This window comes from Tinamus guttatus, unplaced genomic scaffold (genome assembly GCF_059628265.1).
Source record: "Tinamus guttatus ecotype Peru unplaced genomic scaffold, ASM5962826v1 Tinamus_guttatus_pri_ptg000203l, whole genome shotgun sequence".
Lineage (NCBI taxonomy): Eukaryota > Metazoa > Chordata > Aves > Tinamiformes > Tinamidae > Tinamus > Tinamus guttatus.
This window is the reverse complement of record NW_028288737.1, coordinates 1,572,091-1,589,303: the sequence shown is the minus strand read 5'-3', so window position 1 is coordinate 1,589,303 and position 17,213 is coordinate 1,572,091. Positions and strand designations below refer to the sequence as shown.

At 45.3% G+C, this 17,213-nt stretch overlaps 1 protein-coding gene across 1 annotated transcript; it reads left to right on the top strand.

Moving 5' to 3' along the window:
* The first annotated feature begins 2,568 nt into the window (after positions 1-2,568).
* RALBP1 (ralA binding protein 1) lies at positions 2,569-17,080 on the top strand. Its single transcript, XM_010211749.2, has 9 exons — positions 2,569-2,880; positions 8,762-9,220; positions 10,738-11,087; positions 12,051-12,212; positions 13,346-13,477; positions 14,716-14,823; positions 15,493-15,614; positions 15,935-16,058; positions 16,706-17,080. Exons 1-9 carry the CDS (start codon positions 2,637-2,639, stop codon positions 16,961-16,963), a joined length of 1,959 nt encoding a protein of 652 aa, XP_010210051.2. The 5' UTR covers positions 2,569-2,636; the 3' UTR covers positions 16,964-17,080.
* The last annotated feature ends 133 nt before the right edge of the window (positions 17,081-17,213 follow it).

The following is a 17,213-nucleotide window of genomic DNA, read 5'->3' as shown; positions in this document are numbered from 1 at the left end:
ATAATTTTAAAAAAACAGCCTGCTTAAGTGGATACAAATTTAAAATTATTGACTTGGGAAAATACAAATCCATGTCATGTTTTTCAGTATCCTGCAAATCAGATCCCAGGAATTCAGTAATGAGTAAAACACAGTTACAGAACAGTGTGTAATGTGGTAAGGGATTTGACTGGCCTCGTCCCAAGGGGCTCTGGCAGAAGCAAAGGATGTAGGTTCTTATTTTCCAGGGTGACGTTTATTTGCCTTTACAATGACATGGCCCTTTTCCTCTCTCTTTCTTACCAGTCTTGCTCACCCTAGACTGACTTATAGGTGTGGTCCATCCTGTTCTCAGAAAATGTTTATATGAAGTATTTTTAATTTAATTCCATGAATTACTCTTGAAATACCCTGTGCAGTGTTACAGCTTTGGGTAGATTGTGGGGGGTGATGTTGGTTTTGTCGAAGGGACTGAATGAAAATAGGTGTTGGGAGATAATTTTGCAGACCATTCAGATGCTCAGATAAGATGCAGTGGCATTGCCAGTCAGTGTCATTGGCAGTATTGAATGCGCCTCTCGATTGAAGCTTTTGACCCACTTTGATCTCCATAAGCCTGAATCTTCAGTCATTTAGCCTTTCTATTAAAAATGCATTGCTTGAGCGCACCAGGCACTGTCTGAGTTCATTTAGCTTAGCGAGGACTTGAGTACTACATAGTCCATAGGGTAGTTGGGAAGCCAGAGCTGTTATATCTGAATGTTTCTACCACAACTAAAGTCTTGCAGAAATAGATTTCCTGTGGCTTTTTGCCTCAGTTGTGTCAAGTCTGCCATGTGGCATCCCCTCACTGAGGCCAGCCCTCCTCATGCCTGCCCCAACCCGTATGCTGTTCAGTGGGGCAGGTTACAGAGCTTAAAGTGAACAAACAAGTCGTTTTCCCTTGTGTTTGCTTTCTGCTTGCTCTGGTTCTTTGCTGCAGCAGCACAGGCCTAAGTTGAGTTAAAATTACCATGTAACCAAGGCGAGCTGTCACCTAAGTATGCCAGTGGGTGTGAAGATGGCTTTTTCTTTTCCTGTGGTTTGCTCTATTTTTGTCTCTCTTCCTTCCCTTGAAAGAAGGGCTCACATCTGAGTGACTATGTAGACAGAAGAGGCCAAGTTCAGCAAAGCTTTTTCCGTAGGTATAAAGTCCCTTATGGCAGACCTATTCCGGTAGAAATTCAGACATTCATCTGTCCTGGGAAAAGGTCTTGCTTTGCTGAGGAGTTCTGTTGCTGGGGATTTATAATTTGGCTTTCTTATGCCAGTTTCCTCTGAGATTTTTTTTGCCATAGCTCCGTTGTGAAAGCTGCTTCTTGATGCAGCTTGCTTAATAGAGTCTTTCCAAATGTTAAGTTGTGCGTGTTGTATACCAGAAAAACTGACCATTCTTCTTCTACCTTCTTCAGTTGGCATTACCATGAATAGAGGATGAATTTGACTTTAGGTTTCTTCTTTTCTTGCTGCAACAGGCTAGGCAAGTCCTTATTTGCATCTGTAAAACATGCATGGGAACACGAGCTTTGCATTAAATGCGGTGTTCACTCCGAGCTTTGAGAAAGGCCTATTTTATTTTATTAAATTTAAAGTTGTCTTGTTTGCCTGCTAGTGCCAGCAGGTCGAGGGAAGGGATTCTGCCCCTCTCCTGAGCTCTGGTGCAGCCACAACTGGAGTATTGGGTACAGTTCTGGGCTTCCCAGCACAAGAGGGACGTGGAGCTTCTGGAGAGGGTCCGACACGGAGCAACAAAGTTGATTAAGGAGCTGAAGCATCTATCATATGAGGAAAGACTAAGTGAGCTGGGCCTGTTTGGCCTGCAGAGGAGAAGATTGAGAGGGGATCCAATCAATATGTACAAATACCTGAGGAGGGAATGTAAAGAGGATGGGGCTAAACACTTCTTGGTGATGGCCCGTGACAGGACAAGGGGTAATGGGTATAAATTGAAACCCAGAAAGTTCCATCTCCATATGAGGAAGAACTTCTTTCCTGTGAGGGTCACAGAGCCCTGGAACAGGCTGCCCAGAAAGGTTGTGGAGTCTCCTTTTCTGGAGATCTTCAAAACCCGCCTGGATTGACCCTGTGCCACGTGCTCTGGGTGTCCCTGCTGGAGCCAGGGGGTTGGACTAGATGATCTCTAGAGGTCCCTTCCAACCTTAACCATTCTGTGATTCTGACCTCTTAGTTACAAGAAAAAGTTGATTTTTATGAAAAGTATTAACAATCAATATACAAATACATTAATTTTAGAAGAGTTCTTCAAACATTATGATATTTAATATGTAGTGTTTTAATCAGTATAGAGTAGAGATGATTAAAATTGACAGTCAGTTGTGTTGTGGTCTTGGTGTGTTCATATGACAAGATTAGGTTAGGAGTGAATGGACAGATTCTGCGAGCACTAAGCCTAGTACATACTGTTATAAGCAGGCTCGATGTCAGTGGGGCTCTTCAATGTGGAATGAATTATTTCTTTTCTTTTCAGGATAGAGCTCTAAGCAAGATGCCCTAACACTCAGTTGTTCAAATTCTGATTGTTTTTGCTTGTTTTTCTCCTTGTTGCAGGTGTGATGGACAGGTAGCAGAAATTTTCTCTCTGATACCAGGGAATCAGAATGACCGAGTGCTTCCTGCCTCCCACTAGCAGCCCCAGCGAACACCGGCGGGTAGAGCACAGTGGGGGTCTTGCTCGTACTCCCAGCTCTGAGGAAATCAGTCCAACCAAATTCCCTGGGTTGTACCGCACCGGTGAGCCCTCACCACCACATGACAGCTTGCACGAGCCTCCAGATATAGTATCTGATGATGAGAAGGAGCACGGGAAGAAGAAAGGAAAATTTAAGAAGAAGGAAAAGAGAAGTAAGTTGGCAGTTTCTCGCATTTCATGCTTACTATTCTGTGGCACTCACATTCTCCTGAATGCTATCTCATCTGCTATTAAAACCATGTTGAATTTTATTGGTTTTTTACTAGCAAGGTATGAAATAAGTGAGCTTATACAAACAGGCTGTTTCTCTTCCAAAAACCTTAAATAAGAAAATGTTTTTTGTTTCTCAGATACAGGTGCCAAGCCCATGCCCAGACTTACAAATAAACATGCTTATCCTAAGTCTTAAATAGTCTTGGGCAATTGTCTGGCATGGAGTTCTTCTCATCCCATTATCTACTTGTATTTCCAAATAAAGATTCTTTGATTATTATAGCTGGGAAGCTAACTCAAATAAAACTGAAAACTTGACCTGATTTACAGATTCAATTACTTCATAATTTCATAGTGCCTGTAATAAATTAGAATCCTTTCCCTTTACTGGCACTCATACAGTGTGCTATTGTCTGCCCTTTTGAGTTTTCATGTGCACCCTGCATCATTACTTGAGGAGAAATAAAAATCTATGTGCCTTTTTTTTTTTTCTTATTTCAGTATAATCATAAAGTTTCTTCCAGCAGTGTATTAAGTGAGAGTCTAGAGGCCAAAAATGTCCAAGCCATCATCACAATCTGAATTACAAGAACTGTCAAGCTAAATGTTGGGAGCAAGTAAAGCTTTGACTATAGAATCCATTTTTTGTCAGTGTAATGGTGCCTAAACTTTACATTTTCATTTCAGCAAAATATTATTACCATCCTCATCCAAAACGACAAAAGAGAAATCCTACTTCTAGCCTTTTTACTTGTGAGGAAAAATAATTGGAATTATAAAATAGTTTTTATTCAATATAATCTTCCTATATCTTCTGAAAGATTAAAAAGGTTAAGAAGCACTGAGATGATACCAAGTGTTCTTGGTATCAGAAAGGTTCTAACTGGCTCAGGTCTGTGAACCTAAACATCATAGGCTAAATATCAATGCTTCTTTTTACTGCTGTTTGTTTTAATAAAATTTCAAAATAATGTTCTAGAGCTGCTGCCGATTTGGAGGTTGCATGCTCTGGATGCAATTATGCCTCACTACCCCCTACACGTGAATTTGGAAGTTTAAAAAAAAAGACATGATACTCAGGGTTGCTAGAAAACATATGGTGACTATCTGTAATATGCATGTACATATTTAATTAAATAATTACTCTTTATACATTGCTGTTGCTGCACTATTTTTAATCAATCCTGGACTCCAAGAACTACATGATTCTACCGCCGTTCAGGAGTCCTGTTAAAATACTGTCTAGTGGTTACCATAACTCAAAAATGCATTAACCTTCAGTTAAGACCTATGTGAATTTAAACTAATGGTTTTAAGCAAATGTAATCCTTTTTTTCTCTTACAAATGCCATTAATACAGAATATTGGATTGATTTGACTGCTGCTGGAATTTCTGAATTCGCCAGATGGATATAAATATACAAACTATTAGTTGTCTTTTCTTTCTTTCTTTTTTCTTCCCCCTCTTTGCAAATCAACTACTTGGTATAACTCTGGATAGGATGCCTCTAAATTTAGTTCTTTTAGAGGTCAGCATTTTCCACGGTACGTCTTTCTCTGTGGTGCAATTCTCTATCTTACAGGAATGGCCTAACTGAGGCCTGAGAGGAAAATGCGTCTTCAGCAAATACGCGTAATGCTGTGCACATTAGCACTGCAACTGCTTTCTTCCTCAGGAGATCGTAACACATTTTAGGGCTGATAAAAAGCAATTTTCTTTACTTAGAAGAAGCTTTACAGATATGAAGTAAATCATCAAAAAGAAGGAAATGCAAAACGAAGGAAGAATCAAATTATTTCCTGTAGCTGTAATATAAAAATTGTGTTCCTCGCTTCTGTTATAAGTATGCCATATAGCTACTGTAAGAGTAAGCTAAATATGCAGCTTTCAGTATTCTCATGTGACATCTAAATGTGGTCAGTACTGTACATACATCGCAAGGAAACATTTTACTTATATAAATGAACAAGAGTTGCTCGACATGGGTAATTTTAAGAGCTCCCCTTCCAGCATTGCCATTTGCTATTTCTCCTTTGCTTCTGTTTATCTTCAGTTTATCCCGTCTTTTAAATTCTGTGCCACGTGTTCAGATTGTTTCTTTTCATCAGCAGCTTTTGTGGCCACATGTAGCAGCCCGCAAACAGCTACGGTAGGGTAATGGGGGGTGAAGGAGATAGCATTGAATGTGTCATGAAAAAAGACAACTGATTGCATTAAATTGTAACAGAACTTGAAATGTTAGCAAATTAATAACAATGTCATCCAAAAAACAATGTCTTCCCAAAAATTGTCTGCAACTTTAATACTACAAAGGTCTTTGTTGGATATTTGATAATTCTCTAAATATGGACTTCAAAGGTGCTGGGAGGCAGGGTGCACAGAGAGGGAATGATGAACGTTCCAACGTTTCTCAGGTTAACATTTGAGGTAAATCTCATTTGTGTGAATAATGTACTCTTGGCATCAGCGTCATTATGGATTGTAAGGAAGCCTTTGTTATATGCTAGCCAAGGGATTTTTTTTTCTTATGTGGGTTTGATATTTTTCATGCTTATAGTAATAACCTAATCTATAAAGCAGTTATTCTGGGAAGACTTAAACAACATGCTAAAAATCTGTCGGGAATAGTAAGAAATGAAATGATTGGTTTGCATGTGCAGTATCAGCTGCTGAAGCCGTTTCAGAAGCCCCTCATTTTTATTCCCTCTGCAAGAGCATGAGTGTTGGTGAGTGCAGATAGAGTTAAGAGTACGAGACTTGTCTGGGTTCCTTTCTTTCTCGCCTGAAATACTTTTAACTCGGATCTTTCCCTTGATTCCAAAAATGCATGTCCCTGCTTGCAGCGCAGCCGCGTGGGAGCGAGGCAGGTTTTTTGAGTCAGTCATGGTTTATGCGAGGCTGCAACCGGAGCAATGGATTTAGGAAAAATAAATACAAGCTTCACCTCCTGTCAGTAATCACGTGTTGATAAAGTCATAAAACATGCTGTTTCTTACAGAAAATGAAGGTTATAAGAAATGCTTAAAAAGAAAAAGCACTTCCATTCGGCAACGTGTTTCTATGGGAGATCAGCTTTAGGCCAGGAGTCTGTGTAGTGCTTTTCTTACTTGCTTTATTTCTGAGCTTGATGCTACTGGGCAGGATGGGCTCAACGTGAAGCTAAGATCTTTTACTTACCGTTTTCTTTATTTAATTCATGTGGAGAAAACGGAGGATCAATCGAACTCTAAATTACCTTGTCAAAAAAGACAGCAGCATGATAGGTAAAGGCTCTTCTGAATTTTGCAGGCAACCTTTTTGACAAATGTGTTGCTGTTGTGTGGAGGCTTTTCTGCATGCGTTCTTGGGGGACGTTAGAACTGAGCTGCTGAGTTTGGGGACGGGGGCAGAATCCTAGACCTGCTGTAAAAGAAATCTCTGGTCACCAAATGGATGTCAGGCTTCATCCTCTTCCCTGTATTGCTGTCCTAGGTGGGGGTCAACGATGGGGATCTCGTTCCACTCGCTGCCACTGGGCAGAAGGTCTGAGCCTCTTCCTTTTTGTCATCTTTTCTACTTATTCAAGGGGATAGTTACATCTAAAGGAAAAAAGGCCACCGCAGAAGAGTTATGTGAGAGTTTCCCTGTGAACCAGAGAGTGCTAGATCTATTCCTAAACTTTGTTGACTTGCGTTACTGAGACAAATTAAAATTGTTTGGGTCAGAATTTGACTTGCTTCTTCGTGTCTTGTCAGGAAGTCAAGAAGTACCCGTTCCAGGAACACGCGCTCTTGCTGGTGTGAGGTTACCCCGGAGCGGGGCCTGCGGGAGGGTTCGTGTTGCAACGCTGGGCGTTGGGACACGCAGCCCAGGTGCCTCGTTTGTCAGTGGCACCAAGCTCTGCGCTTTGGGCTCCTCGCTGTCACTCTCAGGCCCTGGCAGCATGCTGTGTGTTAGCAGAAAAGGGGAAGAAAACCACAATAAAGCAGCCTGCTGTGTTAGATGTGGAGCTGTTAAAGGTGGTGGGAAATTCTGAGGACATGTTGGTTGCGCTCTGTCTGCTGAAGATTGAGCTTTTGGTTCACGAGCTGCGTCTGTGAACCCTGTGTTAAAACCCAGTGCAGATTTCTCTCGGTCCCACAAAGCATAAGGGTAAAATTAACTTTTTTTTTTGCCCTGTAGTTGGTGCATTGGCAGTATTTTCCATGTCAGAATGAGGTGTGAATCCCTAGTTTACACTTGGCAGGAGGTTTCTTTACCCATTTGCAATTTTAGGTCGCAAAAACAGCGATCATGGTGTAGTCAGTAAACTGGGAGGACAGAGACCTGATTGCTACTTGATCTTGAGTTAAATTTTGCATTTTTATATTAAAGGTTCATTTGGGTAGGATGAACGCTGAATTCTCCATTCTTCCCTGAAAAGTGCATGTGTCTGGCAATTTTAGGGAAGAATCCAGGATTGGAAAGGTGAACCAGTCAAATGACTGTAACTATTTTATGCAATGCCACATTTTCACACATTCCTCTTAAACTAACGCTGTTAAAAACTACCTTCTACAAAGCCGGCAAGGAAGCTTCAAAATTTGCTGAAATTTTCAATATTAGCTGAACTAACACTGAGAAACTCTCCACCTCTTAGTGTATTCCAGAACTGGAAGGCCAGAAGACAGTTTTGAACGTGCCGTGCTTTGGCGCAAGCTCTGTTGCCTCTAAGAACTGCAGCCGAGAGCCCCATCCTTGATGCTTTCCCTTAAGTCATGAGCTTATTTTCTACCCCTCCAAACTCTTAGCTAAGAAATGACCCCTCGCTGCTTCCTTTGGCCCTGATGTCCTGTAAAGGAGGAGAACGAGGGACTCTCAACCTCGGGAGCATCCAGACCTTGTTATCCGCTGGGTCGGGGGCCTCGGCTGTGCGAGACGTGAAACCTCCTCTGTGCAGCATCTGTGCTCGCTTTCCTCGCAGGGGCACTGCGTACGTAAAATCCCCATTTCTTGCCTTGGAAGCTGTGGTGCTTTGTTCCTTGGCTTTGTGCTGCCTTGTTTTTGTAATCCACCTTTACAGATTTCCTTGTTGTTGCCTGAGGGGCAGGCAGGGCTGGCTGCAGAGGTGTAGCTAATGAAGACACTGGTGCGGGGCGTTTCAGCCAGCACTTGGTGTTCTGCAGCTGAAGAACTCTCTGCCACCCCGGCCTCTTCCAGGCTCTCACACAGGCTCTTTGGGACAGACAGGCAGCTTTGTGGGCAGGTATTGTGCTGGCCTTGCTCCCCTCATGGAAAAGTAAGGTTGCTTGGACTTGTCTTGCCTTTTTGATATTTTTATTTGAGGGTGAAACTTCATTAACTTCGTGTTTATCTAAGAATTTGTATAATTTTGGAAAGCTATTGGGCAATTAAGGGACTGAAATTTAGTTTGTTCTTACTGCAATGTTGTTACGGATGTGTGCTTGTAGTAGATGATCTTTAACAGCGATTCTTATACTGTTGATTACAGGAACATAGAAGTTGCCAGACAGTTGTTTTTATTTCCCATTTCCTTTGACTATTAAATGGGAAAATAGCCCATAAGATGGACATTGTCATAATGAGTAAGTATATAAAGTATTAAATGTTTAGCTCATTCAGGAGGTGTGTATTTTTGATGTGAATATGCAGCTTTGAACTAATCCTTGTCCACTTAATTGTGTAGCAAAAGAATCTTCTCAAGACTCGGGCAAGTTCTGTGTTTAATTCATATTGCTTCTTCTCTTTCCCCTGCTTTTTTTCTCCTAATTTCAAAATATAGATAAGGTAAATAAACTCATGTTTGTCCTCCTCTTGCTCCTCCCTCTTCTGCCTAACAGCGGAAGGTTATGCTGCCTTTCAAGAGGACAGCTCTGGGGATGAAGCTGAAAGTCCTTCCAAGTTGAAGCGGTCCAAGGGCATACACGTCTTCAAGAAACCCAGCTTTTCCAAGAAAAAGGAAAAGGATTTTAAAATAAAAGAGAAACCCAAAGATGAAAAACACAAGGAAGACAAACACAAGGAAGACAAACATAAAGAGAAGAAGTCAAAAGACTTAACTGCAGCAGACGTTGTAAAACAGTGGAAAGAGAAGAAGAAAAAGAAGAAGCCGATCCAGGAGCCGGAGCCGCCTGCCGTGGACGTGCCGCGGCACCGGCCCGTGTTCGGCGTCCCGCTGCCCGACGCGGCCGACAGGACCATGATGTGCGACGGCATCCGCCTGCCCGCCGTCTTCCGGGAGTGTGTAGATTATGTTGAGAAGTACGGCATGAAATGCGAAGGCATCTACAGAGTTTCAGGTATTCCTGCCATGCTGAGGTGCGGGCTTCTCCTTTTCTTACTTTGAATTTTTCTACTGTTTTGTCGTTTTTGGGCACATATGGCCACATAGAGCTGCATTAATTTTCATTACCAGAAAGATAAGCGAGTAGCTGCAGTTAAGCAAATCCTTGAGTCCTAAATTCCAGAGAAGTTGCTAGTATGGTGGTACTTTTTATTGTCAACACACAATCATTATTTTGGCCTTTAGTGGTAGAAGGGTAGCTGTGAGTAAAGTGTGCTGGGGTGGCCAGCTTGTATCTTCTGCCATAGCCATGTGGTAGAGGGTCATGGGCAAAGCAAAGCTGAGAAATAACTGCTTCTTTCTGAAGCTTCCCACCAGGCTGCTTTTCCAACCACTTCCACGGCACGATTTTCTTCTTAAAACAGTCTTTGAGCAAATTAAATAAAGGGCCAAAAGCCCAAGCTTCAGTGTTTAAACCCAGCAACCCCGGGATGATGAGCTGTGGTAGTTGTGTAACACCAGCTTGCGTAAGACGTTGGTGTGTTTATAAAGCACCAGGCTTAGTCACGTCAAGCACAGGGGCTGCTCCGTTTGGGAGCAGCACCTGTAACCACGTCTGTCTGAGTGCTCGTGCGCTTGCTGAAGGAGTGAGAACAAGCGAGAGGAGGGGATGGGGAGAAGCGTTCGGACACGTCACCATCTGGCAGCGCACAGCGGTGCTGCGGGCAGCGTGGAGGCCGCCGCGGCCGCTCTCTGCCCGTGCCCTGGCTGCTGTTGGCAGATGGGGGAGCAGCCTCAGCAGCTGCTCAGCGGCTGCCCGTGTCCCAGGTGGGCCTGTGGGGGTTGCTCGGAAAGGTTTGTTTCCCAGAGCACGTTTTCCTGTTTGTGCTTCCTGGGTGTTCTGCAGGGCAATAGCACCCTCTTGTGTGCGCAGAACTGCTAGGACAGGGCTCAGGGACGAGCGCTGTGGCTTAGCGGGCAGTGCCAGGTGACCCGGCTTGCTCAGAGTTTCCTCAAGGGGAACTCCCTGAATGCCTTTTATCTGGTGTTTACCTGGGCTCTACAGCCAGTTCTGCTTATTGCATGTGGCCAAGGGGTGGCAGCACCTTAAGTAAGTGCAACTCGAGAGGCTATTTGAGCTTTAAGAAATGTTTTCTGATTACTGGACCATTGTGAGATGTCAGCAAGTTATCAAATCGCCTTGCACAAAACATTAGCTTGAGTGACTTTGCAAGCATTTTACCTCGAATGAAGAGTCTTAGGTGAAACTTCTCCGGAGGAGAGCCAGCTGGAAATCTGGGGAATAAAGTCTGGTTTGGTTTTGGCAAAACAAGGTTGTCGTATGTGGAACTTGTTGCACGATGTTCGTGTTGATAAGAAAATATTTCTTTCCTGAGGTTGGGGTTGTATGATTGAATAGCCTCAAAGAAACTGAATGCAGATACACAACTGATTCTTATCTGAATTCTTATTCTGATTATTACAGATTTACAGTTCAAGATTTCTCTTAATTCTTCATCTGTGTGTTTTAAGGAATAAAGTCAAAAGTTGATGAGCTTAAGGCCGCCTACGACCGAGAAGAATCCCCCAACCTAGAAGAATACGAGCCCAACACAGTAGCCAGCTTGCTGAAGCAGTATCTCCGAGAGCTGCCTGAAAACCTGCTTACCAAAGAGCTCATGCCCCGCTTTGAGGACGCCTGCGCAAAGAGCACGGAGGCTGAGAAGGTGCAGGAGTGCCAGAGGCTGCTCAAGGAGCTGCCCGAGTGTAACCATCTCCTCATTTCCTGGCTGATTGTGCATATGGATCATGTTATTGCAAAAGAACTGGAAACAAAAATGAACATCCAGAATATCTCCATAGTGCTCAGCCCGACTGTCCAGGTACGTGCAGCCCACAGCAAGTGCCAGAGCAGAGCTTCTGTCCCAGAAACACCTCCATATAGGTGTATATAGGCGTAAACCATTTTGTTTTGTAAGATTAAGCTAAATTACAGCTTCTCTTTACTCCTTGGGAGCTTAAACCAGTGGAGAAGGGGAAATGAAGCTTTCCAAACATGAGTGTCCATAATGGTTGAAACATTAACACACCTGCCGGGTGTTAGTTTTGTTGTGAGCAGCGGTCACTGCACAGTGAATTCAGCCGCCAGCGGGTGCAGGCAGGACCGGCTGTCTGCGAGTCAGGGCTGGTTTGGTGAACGCGGTGGTGCTGCCCAGCTTCCAAACAGACCTCGCGCCATGAGCGGGTCACCCTGCTGCAGGCCTGGCCGAAACGGCTCCGGCGGCTGCGCGCAGGGGATCCACCGGCCTCGCTGTCCAGACGGATTTTTAGTTTCCAAGAGTCTATTCTTAACAAACATTGTGGAAAGCTTTAATTTAAACAGGTATCAGAACTAGTCCTGTGCATAAAGGAAGCATAGCACTGGCTGTGGGCTTTCTTTCTCAAGCTTTGCTTGATAATTAACAGTCTAGGTGAGAAGGGTTGGGTGTTGCTGTTTGGCTGTGCCAGGCACTTCATAGCTAACAGAAGAGGCAACAATTAATGTAAAACAACGTGGGCTCAGTCCTGTTTTGTAGCTTACACTGACTGTAGGTGGTGATGCTACAGGACAGCAACAAAGACAGCTAATGGGTGAATATATGGTGATTTGTTTGAAATACTGTTTATAGTCTCTCCAGACACACTGAAATTTGGTTGAAACCTGAGCTCTGCTCATAGAGGTGCCTCCTAAAGATCCTTTCTCTTTTGGAGGAAGAGGCACTTGCAGGCTGTGACCTGCAGTAGTCACAAGACGATGTAAGGAAGCTGTTCTGTCAACTGGTGTTTTTCTTGTCCCTTCTTGCCAGATCAGCAACCGTGTCCTGTATGTGTTTTTCACGCACGTCCAAGAGTTCTTTGGGAACGTCTCCCTAAAGCCAGTGACGAAGCCTCTTCGCTGGTCCAACATGGCCACGATGCCAACGCTTCCAGAGACGCAGGAGAGCATTAAAGAGGAAATCAGGCGACAGGTTGGTCACCGCTTCAGCAGTGCTCTTTCTATGCCTCTTTACTGTTTTTTTATATATACGTATTCAACAGCAAATTTTCACAAGCTTGTTGTTTTCATAACATCAGTAGTTGTATTCCTGCTCATTTCATGTGTGGAAAGGTGTTTCCTGGTCTCATGGTCTCCATGAATGTGACCACATCTTTTCTGGACTGCTTTGCTAAATAGGATTTCTGTGGTGAATACACCTTGCATTTTCTCTGTTTTGTTCTCCTTCATCTTAAAGTAGGTGGTTTCTTGGTGAACTTACTTGAAACAGTTTACCAAGTAGTAATATTGGATAAACCTTTTCCAAAAATGCTTATTCTTTTCATGATGTAGCTGAAGCCTAAGATTTTAATAGTTCCTGCAGTTCTTTTGTGAAACTTTAACTACACGCTGAGAATTAACTTGGAAATGTCAGAACCCGATCAGCTGCCGTAGCCCGATGATCAGCAACTTCAAAGAGGCAAGAAGCAGCGCAGCAAAGCAGCCTCTGTGCACGTTGCTGTTCCGTAGGGGCAGCGTGGCCTCGGCTGCTGCCTTGAGGGCTTTCACTGGAAAGGGCCCTCGGGGCAGGTTACTGTAACGTAGGAGCAGCCTGGCCATGGGGGTGACCCGAGCGGAGCAGCCCCACGCTGGCACCCGGTAGCAGATGCTGCTGCAAGAGTCGTCGCTTCCAGTCACTCTGGGCTGTTTTTGCTCTTCCCTCCTTCAGGTTTGTCACTGTTCACAATCACGCAGACGGTTCTCAGCTGTGTTGTCCTCCCACAGCAAATGTCGCTGGTTAAAGACAAGGGCTGGGACTGCGTGAAGTGACCGAATCTCCTCAACGTTCTGCTTTGGCCTCTGGCTCCTCTGGTGCCAGTCAGTGGAAGACAGTTTTAAATAAGGAAGACCAAATAATTCAGAACTTTTTATGACTGGATGCTAGCGATGCCAGGCTGTTCTCTTAAAGGATTAATAAATAAATAAATAAAATCCCTGAGCATCATTTTAGCAGCCCAGACACTTTTGACCACAAAAAATGATTCAGTTAGTTACTTTTAAAGTCAGGAATGTTAACGGTGTGTGCAGGCCCTGCAATGACTGTGATCTCTTTGGCAATATTTCCAGGAGTTCTTACTGAACTGTTTACACCGGGACTTGCAGGCAGGGATAAAAGATTTATCCAAAGAAGAGAGACTCTGGGAGGTGCAAAGAATTTTAACAGCTCTTAAAAGGAAATTAAGAGAAGCTAAGAGACAGGTGGGTAACTTTATCAACCAAACATCTAAATAACAGGTGAGACTTGAGCAGGGACATTCCCAACTTGCAATTTCTAGCACACTTTATGGACACTGGTTATTCACAGCCTCCCCCTGTGTTTTTGGAGCATCATTCCACCTTATTGTTTAATCTAATCATGGGAAATACTGTAAAGGTGAGATGGTTTTACAGCCACTTTGAGGACTATTCTAATGTTCCTGGTTTGGAGTATTTTTGTGTGTCACAGTTTGGCTTTAGAAGGGAGAGGAGTTGCTGGGGAATTTTATTAGCACTTTCTGGCTGTCGATTCAAGTTTTCATTCTGCTCTGTGAGTCTAGCTTGCAAAAACTGAAGCAAAGCATAGCGAATACTTTCTAGGGTCAATTTTGCCTAACTTCTGGGCTTGTTTTAAGTAACTTAACTCTTCAGTGAAAGCTGTGAAAGAATGGAAGTGCCTGCTGAGGGGAAAATAGGGGAGAGAGCTCTGTGTCACCGAAAATGCTTTACTTCTGCCGGGCCGTTTATTCCCGAGGTGCACACGGCCATGGCTGTGCTTAGGATTGCTTGGGCTGCACTGGTGGCTGCGGGAGGAGAAGGGTCACTTAACCACTGCTTTCTGGGTGTGGAATTTGGCCTCCCCTGCCCGTGCCCTCTCCGGGTGGAGCGGGTGGCCTCCAGCTACACAAGTGAATATTCCTGCTGTTCAAACAACCAGAGAGGAACAGGATGAGCTCCCTGGTGTAGGACAGTGCCACGTCGGTACAGCTGGATCAAGCCCCCTTTTAAATCTCTGCACTGCAGATCTCGTCATCTTAACCTGAGGGCCTGAGAAGCACTCGCGTTTTCTCTGGCTCTCCCTAGGGATAGCAGGATCTTGAGGTTCCATCTGGTTGTCAAACAAAAGCTCTAGTTAAAAACTTAGTTGGACAGAGCGTATATTTGTTGCCTACTTAAAACAATGTGTTTTGGAATAACAAGATGAATAACTTCAAGCTTCAAAAGTGAACAGACTTCAGCTCCATTTTTGAACTGTCTTCTGTGAGACAGATGGGCAAGCAGTGACTCCAGCACTCCCCCCATTCTGTTAAAAGCAGCCCTGCCCATAAGCATCCCGGGTAACTGAGACAGTTATTCTAAATCTGAAGGATGATACAGCCCAAGGATCTCTTTTTTACAGTAAATTAAAGAAGTGGCTGGGGAGAGGGGCTGCCCATCTAACATGCTCTTTTCCCTGGCAGGAGTGTGAAACAAAGATTGCACAAGAGATTGCCAGCCTTTCCAAGGAGGATGTCTCCAAAGAAGAGATGAATGAGAATGAAGAGGTTATAAATATTCTGCTTGCACAGGTAGGTGGCATTTTTCTCTGCTGTGTTTTAGAATTGTTAAACACACTTGTGTTCTTTCCAACACTGTGAGAAAGGGAAAGCCTTGCTCTCTGGAGTGGGCCATGCAGGAGGGGAGGAGTGTCTGACTGCAGCACGAACCCACGGCTTGCTAGAGTGTTTGCAGCAAAAAGCAGATACTGTGCCACAAAAACACAGCCTCTTTCCTGTTAATGGGGTTAGAAGGTACTTGCCACTGCAGCCCGCGGGGTGCCTGCAGCTGGGAGGAGTAAGGCAGTGACTTGGGCTTTTCTGCCTTCCTTCACTTCCCTCAGGAGCTTTGATCTCTGCCGCAGTTTCCCTCATATTCCTCTTGAAAGACCTGTTTCAGGGGTCAGCTTTTCTAGTTATCCAGACCTTCCCCTGTGACTTACTTAAGGAGGGAGGCAGCCAAACACGGCAGCAGTTGTTGGGTCATCTCCACAGCGAGTCGCTAACGGGCTCGGCTGAGGACCCAGAACGTGCGGGGGAACCAGAACCGCCCTGCGCCTGCGAGGAGCCGGGGCGCAAGGCGGGCAGGCCGGGCCCTCCTCCGGGGCGTGTGGGAGAGCTGTGAGCGCAGGGCTCCTTGTGCTGTGTTCCCTGCAAGGGAGGCTTTTGTTATTTTTAAGGTGAACTTACTGGTCTTTGCAGGAAAACGAGATTTTAACGGAGCAGGAAGAGCTGCTGGCCATGGAGCAGTTTCTGCGGAGGCAGATTGCCTCGGAGAAGGAAGAAATAGAGCGGCTGCGCGCAGAAATAGCTGAAATACAAAGGTAAGAAAGGGGGAGCTGCTCACATCACATCCCCAGCTGGGCCAGCTTGGATTAAGAATAGCTGTGGGTCCTTCTACCCAGGAAGGGTCACCTCCTTAGCATATTTGCAGTCTGCTCCTTTCACTGACATTTCAGTAACTCTGCACCTTGAGGCTAATTTTTGTTCGCGTCTCAATAAGAACATCATCTAAAGGAGACTTTGTGCCCTCTGGGGATCATGGAGATGCCATGATTCAGTGGGCGCAGGGTAACTTTCACCCTGCTGCAGTTCTGGCAAGCCTGGAGGGGCTTGTTCACAGGGCTTGTCACTGCTCTTTCAGTCGCCAGCAGCATGGGCGCAGTGAAACTGAGGAGTATTCATCTGAGAGCGAGAGTGAGAGTGAAGATGAGGAGGAGCTGCAGGTCATCTTGGAAGATCTGCAGAGGCAGAATGAGGAGCTGGAGGTAAAATCCTAATTCTTGCAGTCACTGGTACTTTCCCTTATTACTTTACCTCAGGCAGGTGGGAGATGTCACTCCTCATTCCCCTTGCCCCGAGATCCTGCGTGTTGTACAGGGCTCTGCGGTGCTGGTTTCAGGTAGAGCAGGTTCAGAGCAGTGGGAGGCAAGAGGAGGGGTTCATGAGCAGCACTTACTTCACACAAACGTTCTCCTTGAAAAAGGAAGCGGCCCTTGGTACAGCTGCAGCTTCTCCCAGGGGCTGGTCCTGGCACGTGCTCCAAGTGCCTCGGAGCCCTGCACATCAGCCAGGGAAAACTGAAGCCTGCAGGAAACCTGCTGCTCTTCCCTGCTGTCCTGGTGCAGGAGCTGCTGGAACAGAAAGGGCCGATGTCTTTGCCTGGCCCTGCTGCTAGTAGCTGAGGACTTATTATGGCCTTAGTCAGAGTTGTTCTTTCCCTAGGGGGGCTTAGAAAAAGACCCAAGCCATAAGGTGGCTCTGCTGGCTCCTTGAGCTGAGCTGACCAACTACCCAGGTGAGCGGAAGGTCCAGCTGAGGTGCTGGGGTGCAGTATCAGTGCCCAGAGAGGCCCCAGGCTCTGGGGAGTGCTGTTGGAGAAGGCGCCCTGACACGCACTGTCCTTCCTTAAAAGATCAAGAACAACCACCTGACGCAGGCGATCCACGAGGAGCGCGAGGCCATCATCGAGCTGCGCGTGCAGCTCCGGCTGCTGCAGCGCGCCAAGGCCGAGCAGCAGGACGAGGAGGAGCCCGACAAGCACCCGGCCGCCTCCCAGCAGCCCAGGGACGGCGGCCTCGAGCCTAAAGCAGCCAAAGAGCAGCCCAAAGCAGGCAAGGAGCAGCCAGTGAAGCCATCGCCAAGCAAAGAGAGGAAGGAGACTCCCATTTGATCCATTGGGCTCCTGGGGTAGTCATAAAACCAACCGAACTGTGCAAATTACTGTAATTTTACTCAAACTGCACACATGATTGCTGGCTGTGTACATTATGTAAAGAAACTTTTCTTTTAAGCCCAGGAGACTTTGTCTCTCATACTTGTGGCTTCTACTCATCAGAGGCCAGAAGAGTTTTCCAGCTAGTATCGATTATTTCAAGACTGGTTTCCTTCAGGTGATTAAAATAATTCAGTAACAGTTTTAT